At 40.0% G+C, this 10175-nt stretch overlaps 1 protein-coding gene across 1 annotated transcript in view; it reads left to right on the forward strand.

Moving 5' to 3' along the window:
- Positions 1-10175, forward strand: part of Dcaf1 (DDB1 and CUL4 associated factor 1) — a 42020-nt gene that overhangs the window by 15971 nt on the left and 15874 nt on the right. Inside the window, exons 8-13 of the mRNA XM_029543388.1 lie at positions 118-287; positions 2850-2974; positions 5212-6475; positions 6994-7192; positions 7928-8010; positions 8530-8614. Coding sequence (XP_029399248.1) covers positions 118-287; positions 2850-2974; positions 5212-6475; positions 6994-7192; positions 7928-8010; positions 8530-8614 — 1926 coding nt within the window. The remainder of the gene's footprint in view (positions 1-117; positions 288-2849; positions 2975-5211; positions 6476-6993; positions 7193-7927; positions 8011-8529; positions 8615-10175) is intronic.

Here is a 10175-nt window from a genome sequence, read left to right on the forward strand (position 1 = left end):
AAAAAAAAAAAAAAAAGTTGTAGAAATTGAAAGCTATTATTAAAAGTTTTGGCAGGCATTAAGTAAGTAGCAGATGATATAATTATGTATCATAATTATACATACTTCTTCTTATAGGCATGCTCATATACTCATGAGCAGATTGTGGAAATGATGGAATTTTTGATAGAGTATGGCCCAGCTCAGCTATATTGGGAACCTGCTGAAGTCTTCCTCAAGCTTTCCTGTGTGCAGCTTTTACTACAGCTTATTTCCATCGCCTGCAATTGGAAAACCTATTATGCAAGGTAGGACTAAAGGTTTCACATGAAGTTCATAAGACAATATATAACACATAATGCACGTATAACAAGCTGTTGTTGGATTGAAGTTTTAGATTTGAATCTGAGAAGGAAGTAGATTAAGTATGAGAGTGATTTTTATTTTATTATTTAACTTGTTTTTTTAAATGTTGTGTGTATGCAGTTGTGTAAGCTTATGTGCCTCACATGTAAGTTCTTGAGGAGCTGAATAGGTCATCAAATACCCTAGAATTTAGAGTCAGACCGTTGTGAGATGCCATGAGGGTGCTGGGACTTGAACCTGGGTCCTCTGGAAGAACAGCCAGTGCTCTTAGCCCTTAATCTACTAGCTTTTTCTATACTAGAAATTAAAATGTATAACTATATTGGAGTCCAATCCAGGACCTTGCACATGGCTACCACTGAGGTACACATCTAGCTTTTGGTTTTTTTCTCATTTTTATTGTTTATGTGTATGGATATTTAGTGTGCATCTATGTATGTGTACATGTATGCAGTGCCCATGGAGGCCAGAAAAGGACATTGGATGCTCTAGAGATGGAATCATAAGATGTTGTGTGTGTGCTTGGAATCAAACCTGTGTCCTCTGAGAGAGCAGCCAATGCTCTTATCTGCTGAGTCATTTCTCCAGCCTCACCTCTTATTTTTTTGAAACAGGGTTCTATTATATATGATTAAAGTTGACTCTGTGCTACCTATTAAGGCCAGGTGAGCCTTGGCTTACATAAATCTTTCTGCTTTGCCTCTGAGTAATGAAATTATAGGCATATAATACTATTTCCAGCTATGTAAATCTTTTTAGAATTTGCTTTTTTCACATTGATAGTTAAAATGCTGTATTTCTGTACTGTAGTTTATTCATGATTGGTGTTTGAGGCTGTGGTGTGTATAACACAGGTTATAGCTTATCTTCATTTTCACCCTTACTAGATGTTGTAAAGGTGTAAATATGATTGTAAAGTGATCGTAATAGTTTCCCACCTTCTTTTTTTTTTTTTTTTTTAAGTTTTTTGAGACGGGGTTTAGCCCTGGCTGTGTAGCCCTGACTGTCCTGGAACTCACTTTGTAGACCAGGCTGTCCTCGAACTCAGAAATCCACCTGCCTCTGCCTCCCAAGTGCTGGGATTAAAGGCGTGCGCCACCATGCCCGGCTTCCCACCTTCTCATAAATGTTTGGTACTTGGTTTTAGATTTGTGTTTTGCATTTTCTCTTTCACTCATTTATATTTTGAAACCTTTCCTGTGAAATCTGCTTTTTTTAAAAAAAGATTTATTTATTTTATGTATATGAGTACACTATAGCTGTCTTCAGACACACCAGAAGAGGGCCTCAGATTTCATTATGGATGGTTGTGAACCACCATGTGGCTGCTGGGATTTGAACTCAGACCCTCTGGAAAAGCAATCTGTGCTCTTAACCGCTGAGCCATCTCTCCAGCCCCTGAAATCTGCTTTTTAAAAAATAATTTTCAGCAGTTACAGGGTAGTTTGCCGTAATTGATTTTTTTGGAATGTTTTAGATTTTAAGTATTTAGTTAGTAATTCTCAACTGATAGATCCTAAGTACTCTAAAATCAGAAAGGAATGAAATTTGAAGTGATTTGATCCAAAACATTTTGGGTAATGAGTATTAGGGGATACATAAACTCTTGTTTCTTCCTCTTTATTGTTTTCTTTTTTGAGACATGGTCTTTGGCTGGAGAGATAGCTCAGTGGTTAAAAGACAGGTTCTCTCTATATAACTGTTCTGGAACTCACTGTATAGACCAGGGTGATCTCAAAGTAACAGAGATCCACCTGCCTCTGCCTCCTACATGCTGGGATAAAGGTGTGGCTCACTGCCTGGCTCTAAGTAAGTTTAAAAAAGAAGAAAAAGAGGGTGGAGAAATGGCTCAGCAGTTAAGAACACTGACTTGACTGCTCTTCCAGGGGTTCTGAGTTCAGTTCCCAGCAACCACATTGTGGCTCACAACCATCTGTAAAGGGATCTGATGCCCTCTTCTGGTATTCATATACATAAAATAAATAAATCTTTTAAAAAAGTTATTTAAGAAAAAGAAAAATCCTGTTTTGGGCAAGTGAGATGGTTCAGTGGGAAAAGAAATTGCCTCCAAGCCTGGTGACCTGTTTTGATCTTTGGAATCAACATGATGGAAGAAGAGAACCAAATCTTGAAGGCTGTCTGCACACACTGTGACACATACACTAATTAGTAAATATAATTGCTATCATTTAAATCTCTAGTTTTTTTTTTTTTGTTTGTTTGTTTGTTTCCTGAGACAGGGTTTTTCTGTGTCGTCCTGGCTGACTGTAACTCACTGTGTAGACCAGGCTGGTCTCCCAAGTGCTGGGATCAAAGGTGTGTGCCACCACTGCCTGGCTTCCAGATTATTTTCTAGAGTATCCAGTATATCCTTATAGTTTTAAATATTTACAAAACAGAAGTGTTAAATGGTGATTTCAGTGTGTTGTATGTTTGTTTTTAAATTTTATTTATGTTGTTACTGTATTGTAGTTCCCTGTTGACCAATTCTTCTTCCTGTTTAGGAACGACACTGTGCGTTTTGCTTTGGATGTCCTTGCTATTCTTACTGTTGTGCCAAAAATCCAGCTCCAGTTGGCAGAGTCAGTGGATGTACTAGACGAGGCTGGCTCTACTGTCTCCACTGTAGGTAGGTTGCTCCCTTTTACCTTACCATTTTTTTGTGAATATACAGGTATGTGCATGTGTGTGAAGGCTAGAGTACAACATGAGGTGTCATTCTTCAGGCATCAACCATTTTTCTTTAACATACCTGGAACTCACCAAGTCTGCTAGGATACAAGCATGCATCCCATGCATGGATGGACGGATGGATGGACTGAACTCCCTCCCTCCCTCCCTCCCTCCCTCCCTCCCTCCCTCTCTCTTTCTGGTTAGTTTTAGGGATCAAACTTTAGTCCTGTGATGATCAGGCAGATAATTTACAAACTAAACTGTCTGTCAAGAGTATCTTGCCATTGTCTGTTTTGTGATAGATTTTCCTTTGCTCTTATGGTCACATTTTAAAAAAAAAATTATTATTTAATGTATAAGAATACACTGTTGCTATCTTCAGACACACCAGAAGACTGCATTGGCTCCCATTGCAGATGGTTGCGAGCCACTCTGCGGTTGCTGGGATTTGAACTCAGGACCTGGAAGAGGAGTCAGTGCTCTTAACCGCTGAGCCAATTTTCCAGCCCTTGTGGTCACATTTGTAACCTAATTTCAGGATGTTAGAATAGGACAGTGGTTCTCAACCTGTGGGTTGTTAACCTCTTTGAATTCTTGGGTTGCGTATCAGATATCATGCTCATCAGATAATTACATTAAGACTCATAACAATGGCAAAGTTATAGTTATGAAATAGCAATGAAGATTATGATTTTATGAAGATTATTTTACCGCTTTTGTCCCTGCACACAAACTTTGGTAAGTTTCACACTTCCCATAACCCCCCTGTGTACTAAAGTATACGTATGAGGTATTGTACCATTAAGGTACCTTGTTTGCTGTAATTGGCACCATACAGTTCATACAAAGTGTCATACTAATAAACTTTGACTTTCTAAGTGGTTCAGATATTTCTGTACTAGTGTTTGTGCACTTCCCAGAACTTACCTTTATGATAATTACTAAGTTGGGACAAACAATGAAAGACAAGAACTTGGTAACCTGACTATCTCAGAAACACAGCAAAGGAGAAAGCATGTCTGAGAAGCTGCTGAGGTGACATGATTGTCTGTGGGTCCTTAGGCTAATGCTTGAGAATGAAAGTGCCTAAGGCTCAAGCACCTGTTTTTAATTTTTAATAGAAATTGGATAAGGTTCCTCGCTAAGCTGAGGAGGGCCTTTTGCTTTTCCATGAAGGTTTTAATATTCCAACTGCTTTTGTCCCTTTTTTCTAGGAAATATGCGCACAAACTTTGATAATTTTCTCACTTCCCATAACCCCTCTGTGTACTAAAGTATATGTGAGGTATTGTACATTAAGGTACAGAAAATGTAGAGTAATACTCGTATTTATTTTCTAGTTGGTTGGTTGGTTATTGGATGGTGTGTGTTGAGACAGGGTTTCATGTATCCCAGGCTAGTCTCTAACTAAATACATAGCTGAGGATGGCCTACCTCCACCTAATGAGTGCTGGACTCATTGGTGTGCACCATCATGCCTGGCTAGCCTTGTTCCTTCCTTCCTTCCTTCCTTCCTTCCTTCCTTCCTTCCTTCCTTCCTTCCTTCCTTCCTTCCTAAGTAGAACAAAACTAATAAAATTTCAAATTAATAAGTTATGTCAATACTAGGGACAATCAATAACTTTTTTTTTTTTTTGAGACAGGGTTTCTCTGTGTAGCCCTGACTCCCCTGGAACTTGCTCTGTAGACCAGGCTGCCCTCATATTCACTGAGATCCACCTGCCCCTGCCTCTGAAAGGCATGTAGTACTACCAACTGGCAGCCATTAGCTTTTGTTTAAAGAAGTGTAATGTGTGCGTGCTCCTGTAGATGAAGCACATATAGAGACGAGAAGACAGCTTTACATCCATTTTTTTCTTTTCTTTTTCTTTTTTCTTTTTTTCTTTTTTTTTCTTAACATAGGTTCTGGTTATCAAACTCATGTCATCAGGCTTATACATTACACAGCAAGCCTTTTTGCCCTCTGAGCCATCTCCTTGGCCCTTAAAACTCTATAGAATAATGGTACCTTGCTCACATGTGCCTTCCACTTCCTCCTTCCAACCCTCTTGTCCCTCTTCTACACACACAGATTTAAACTCAGATTCTGTATGTAGGACAGGATGAATCTATAAACTGTTCCTGTAATATGCTGACATGGGTCTTCTAGCTGTTAGTTTTATGAGGAATAATGTAATTTTTCCTATGTTGTAGGTATCAGCATTATTTTGGGCGTGGCTGAGGGTGAGTTCTTTATCCATGATGCTGAAATTCAGAAGTCAGCACTTCAAATTATCATCAATTGTGTCTGTGGTCCAGATAACCGAATATCCAGTATTGGCAAATTTATTTCTGGAACTCCTCGGAGAAAGCTGTCTCAGGCTCCCAAGAGCAGTGAGCATACTCTGGCCAAGATGTGGAATGTGGTCCAGTCCAACAATGGCATCAAGGTGCTTCTGTCCCTATTGTCCATCAAGATGCCCATTACAGATGCAGACCAGATCCGTGCACTGGCTTGCAAAGCCCTTGTAGGCCTGTCTCGAAGTAGCACTGTTCGACAGATCATCAGTAAACTTCCCCTTTTTAGTAGCTGCCAGATTCAACAGCTTATGAAGGAACCTGTGTTGCAGGATAAGCGCAGTGACCATGTCAAGTTCTGCAAATACGCCGCTGAGCTCATTGAGCGTGTATCAGGAAAGCCTCTTCTCATTGGCACTGATGTGTCTCTCGCACGACTGCAGAAAGCAGATGTTGTTGCTCAGTCAAGGATCTCCTTCCCTGAGAAAGAGCTGCTCCTGTTGATACGGAACCATCTCATTTCTAAAGGGCTTGGAGAGACAGCAACTGTACTGACGAGAGAGGCTGACCTGCCCATGACTGCTGCCTCACATTCTTCTGCCTTCACCCCAGTGACTGCTGCTGCTTCTCCTGTCTCTCTTCCCCGGACCCCTCGGATTGCCAATGGCATTGCAAGTCGACTGGGCAGCCATGCTGCTGTGGGTGCTTCTGCCCCTTCTGCTCCCCCTGCCCATCCTCCACCACGCCCCCCCCAGGGTTCATTGGCTTTGCCTGGCCCATCATATGCAGGCAATTCCCCTTTGATTGGTAGAATCAGTTTTATCAGAGAGAGGCCGTCACCGTGCAATGGCAGGAAAATTCGAGTGTTGCGGCAGAAGTCAGACCATGGTGCATACAGCCAGAGCCCTGCCATAAAAAAACAATTGGATAGACATCTTCCTTCCCCACCTACGCTGGACAGTATCATCACAGAGTATCTTAGAGAGCAACATGCTCGATGCAAGAACCCCGTTGCCACCTGTCCTCCTTTTTCTCTCTTTACTCCTCATCAGTGTCCTGAACCAAAACAGAGGCGGCAAGCGCCAATAAACTTTACCTCAAGGCTAAACCGCAGGGCATCATTTCCAAAATATGGAGGGGTGGATGGCGGATGCTTTGATAGGCACCTTATCTTTAGCAGGTAAGGAGAGGCTCCCGGAATTCCTTGGGATATTTCTTTTATTTAAATCAGTGTTTGGTTAGTATCATCACTGAGTGATTAGTTAAAGTCATTTGCTGGCCTGAAGTATTAACTGAGTGTCTTTTATGTGCTATGTGAACTAATCAGTCAGTTATAGGTTTATTTAGATTCTCAGCAGTTACATCCCTTTGCTGTCGTCACAACCAGTAGGTTTTAGAACTTAAACAACTCATTATTTCCAAAAGCCATTTTTCAAACTTGCCTTTTGTGCCAGCCATGTTGCCTTTTGTCTGATTTCTGTATAAATGATAGGTACAGATCATGGGTCTACACACTTTCTACAAGTCTTTTTTTCATTGAGAATTTAAACTATTGAATATCACTGTAATGCATTAGAATCCATTTTTTATTTGAAAGGCTTCACATTTTGAAACATTACCATTTAGCAAACTTTGTGTTTCAGAGTTCCCGGACATGCTTTATTCTGACTTATGCTCTTTCCCCAACCCCCCGTTTAGATTTCGTCCGATTTCAGTATTCCGGGAAGCTAATGAAGATGAAAGTGGCTTCACCTGTTGTGCATTCTCAGCCCGGGAGCGGTTCCTGATGCTTGGCACTTGTACAGGGCAGCTGAAGCTCTACAATGTGTTTAGTGGACAGGAAGAGGCCAGCTATAACTGTCACAACTCAGCCATCACACACCTTGAACCGTCAAGGGTGAGGGTTCCTTCCTGGCTGCTTCATTTTGAGATGGATTAACAAAGGGAACTAGAGTTAAAAGAGTCTTACCCCTTTAATCCCAGCACTTGGGAGGCAGAGGCAGGTAGATTTCTGAGTTCCAGGCCAGCCTGGTCTACAAAGTGAGTTCCAGGACAGCCAGGACTACACAGAGAAACCCTGACTTAGGAAAAAAAAAAAAAAAGAGTCTTACCATTTATTGGACTTTATCTTAGATATGTCGTTAACTAGAATTGATGTTGACTCATTTCAGAAGGAAAGTGAGATACTTGGCCATCTTTTGATTGGGGGAGTTTAGCTATGTGAGGTGATATATGGGAAACGAAGGACGATTAGGAGTTCAAAGCCAATTTGAGTTAAAGTTCTCTGCCAGCCCGAGTACACAGAGCCTATTTCAACCAAAGAAAAACAAACAGAAAAGCCCAGACAGTCAAGGTGGGTTAGCAGGGAGGGTGCTTCCTGTGCAAATCCTGACTGCCTCAGTTTCTCTGTAAAGAGCCCATGTAAAGGTAGAGAGAGAAACTAACTCTGCAAAGTCGTCTTCTACCCTAACCCTAACACACATCCCCATACCTGCATACCATACATACCTGCACAGTAAATAAATTATGAAAAAAACCAGCTTTAGGCCCCTAGTGATAAATACATTTTTCTAGCATCCTATAGGCACATGCAATTAAAATCCTAATGATTTTTAACTTCTCTGCCTTATAGGATGGGTCCTTACTTCTGACATCTGCCACTTGGAGTCAGCCTTTGTCTGCACTTTGGGGGATGAAATCAGTATTTGATATGAAGTATGTATTTATTATAGCACTGTATCTTGTATTTTGTGTCTTACTTAACCACTTTATTTCCTTCCATCCTATTTTAAATTATAAGCTGTTTTGAGGAAAGAGGAATATTGTCAAGTGTTAATTTTCTTCCTTTCTTACTTGAGATCCACTTTTAATAAGAATTTGTCTTCCTTCACAAATAATCTTGTGATGCTTTTATATTCCTATTATACAGTGGACTGTTCACTAACCCCAAATGGACAGTTATTATGTTGACATGACAGCTGTATTGATTTCAAAAGCACATGTGCTATACTAGCCATTTCTCTAATCAATAAATTCTCATTATTTGGGATTGCTCTGCTATACTGATAGAGGGACTTTTCTTTTTAATCTATGTATACAACTTGTTTTCTTCTTCAGAAACCAAGAATCTTCAGGTAAGTGTGGTTTGTAAGAGGTTGAAAATTACCTGAATTTTCAGGTGATTGAAAAATATGTCCTTACAATCTGTTACCTCAGTAATTTTGTTGTCTGTAGGCATTCCTTCACAGAAGATCACTATGTTGAGTTCAGTAAGCACTCTCAGGATCGGGTCATAGGCACAAAAGGAGACATTGCCCATGTAAGTATTTAAGAATCTATTTCAATCAAGCTGATTTTACCCATTTGTTCACATTGAAATCTTCTGGAGGTAATGTGGGGAATTTGTGTCTCGTTGGCAGCTAGGAATCACACAGTGATATGGGTGTGGTAGTCCTTGTCTGTAATCTCAGTCATTCCATAGACTAAGACAGGGAAACTGGTCTCAGAGTTGACCTGAGCAATTAGCGAAACTCTTCAAAATACATTTTAAAAGGCTGGGAGCTGAGTTGGGGGTGTAACTCACTGAAAACTCTTGTCTAATAACATCTAGTATCTTAGACAACAACAACAAAAACCAAAACCAGAGACTCAAAGCACCAAACCCCCCCAAAACAAACCAAAGCAACAATACTACCCCGTAATCAGAATCCAGAGTATGTAAAGTAGTTATAAATTACACAAAGAGCCAGGCAGGCATGGTTGTGAATACCTGTGACTCCTCACTTTGGGGCAAGAGAATCAAAAGAGTTCAAGAACCAGTACTGATGGCTAGTGAGACTTTGTTACAAACAGGAAACTGTTAAGTATGACCCTGGGGGTTGGAGAGGACTATTAGTACAGCAGTCTGTCTGTACATATTTTTTTTTTTTTTTACACAGGATTGTTTTATGTAGATTGGCCTGGCCTAGGATCCTTTTGCCTCAGCCTACCGATTTCTAGGATTATAAGTGTGGGCCAGCCATACCCAGCTGAGAACAGAGGTTTACTGATTTCTTACCATGTTTTAGATGAAATAAACCTCGTCCTTTAGGGAGCCTTATTGGTGAGATAAATTAAGTTGGAAGTGTTGCAGAGTAAGACAGAGTGTTTAAGCAGAACCCCAAAGGTGTGGCAAGCTTTTCCCTGTCCAATCACAGGCCTCCTGCTGCACTAATTGGACAGGGAAGATCCTGCCACACAAAGGAGGGTGTGACTGTCATGCAAGTAGCTGGGAGAAGTGAGCTAAGAGCTTGAGGAGGGTATAAGCAGGATTTTTCCCTTTAGAAACATAATGGTATATAGAAAATTATAAAAAAGAAATAATACACCTAGATTTGTAATTTTAATATTCTGTAATATTTTCTCTATAAATTCCTTTTTAAGAAATTATTTGAAATAGGGTTGTGAACATCATTATGACATTTTTATCTGTATATTGTCTCCTAACAATAAAGATTCTTAATTGTATAATCAATTCCAAATATATACCTATTATCTAGTCCACACTTAGTTTTCTTATTATTCCTGATGCACTTGGTTTCAAAGGCTCTTTTTTTGTTGTGTTTTGTTTTAACCTAGTCAAAATTCATGTAATGTCATTAGGTTTTGTCTTGCTAATATTTTAAACTAAGAATCTTTTTTCTGTGTTCCTGACTTTGAATTTTGAAGTGACCAAGCTGGTTGTCTTGTTCATGATCAGAGCTTGTTTGTTTCTTTATGATGTCTCCTTACTTGTATCTATGGAGGGCCTTTTTTTTTTTTTTTTTTTTTTTTTTTTAGGTTTTTCGAGACAGGGTTTCTCTGTGTAGCCCTGGCTGTCCTGGAACTCACTTTGTAGACCA

Source organism: Mus pahari, chromosome 10 (assembly GCF_900095145.1).
Source record: "Mus pahari chromosome 10, PAHARI_EIJ_v1.1, whole genome shotgun sequence".
NCBI lineage: Eukaryota > Metazoa > Chordata > Mammalia > Rodentia > Muridae > Mus > Mus pahari.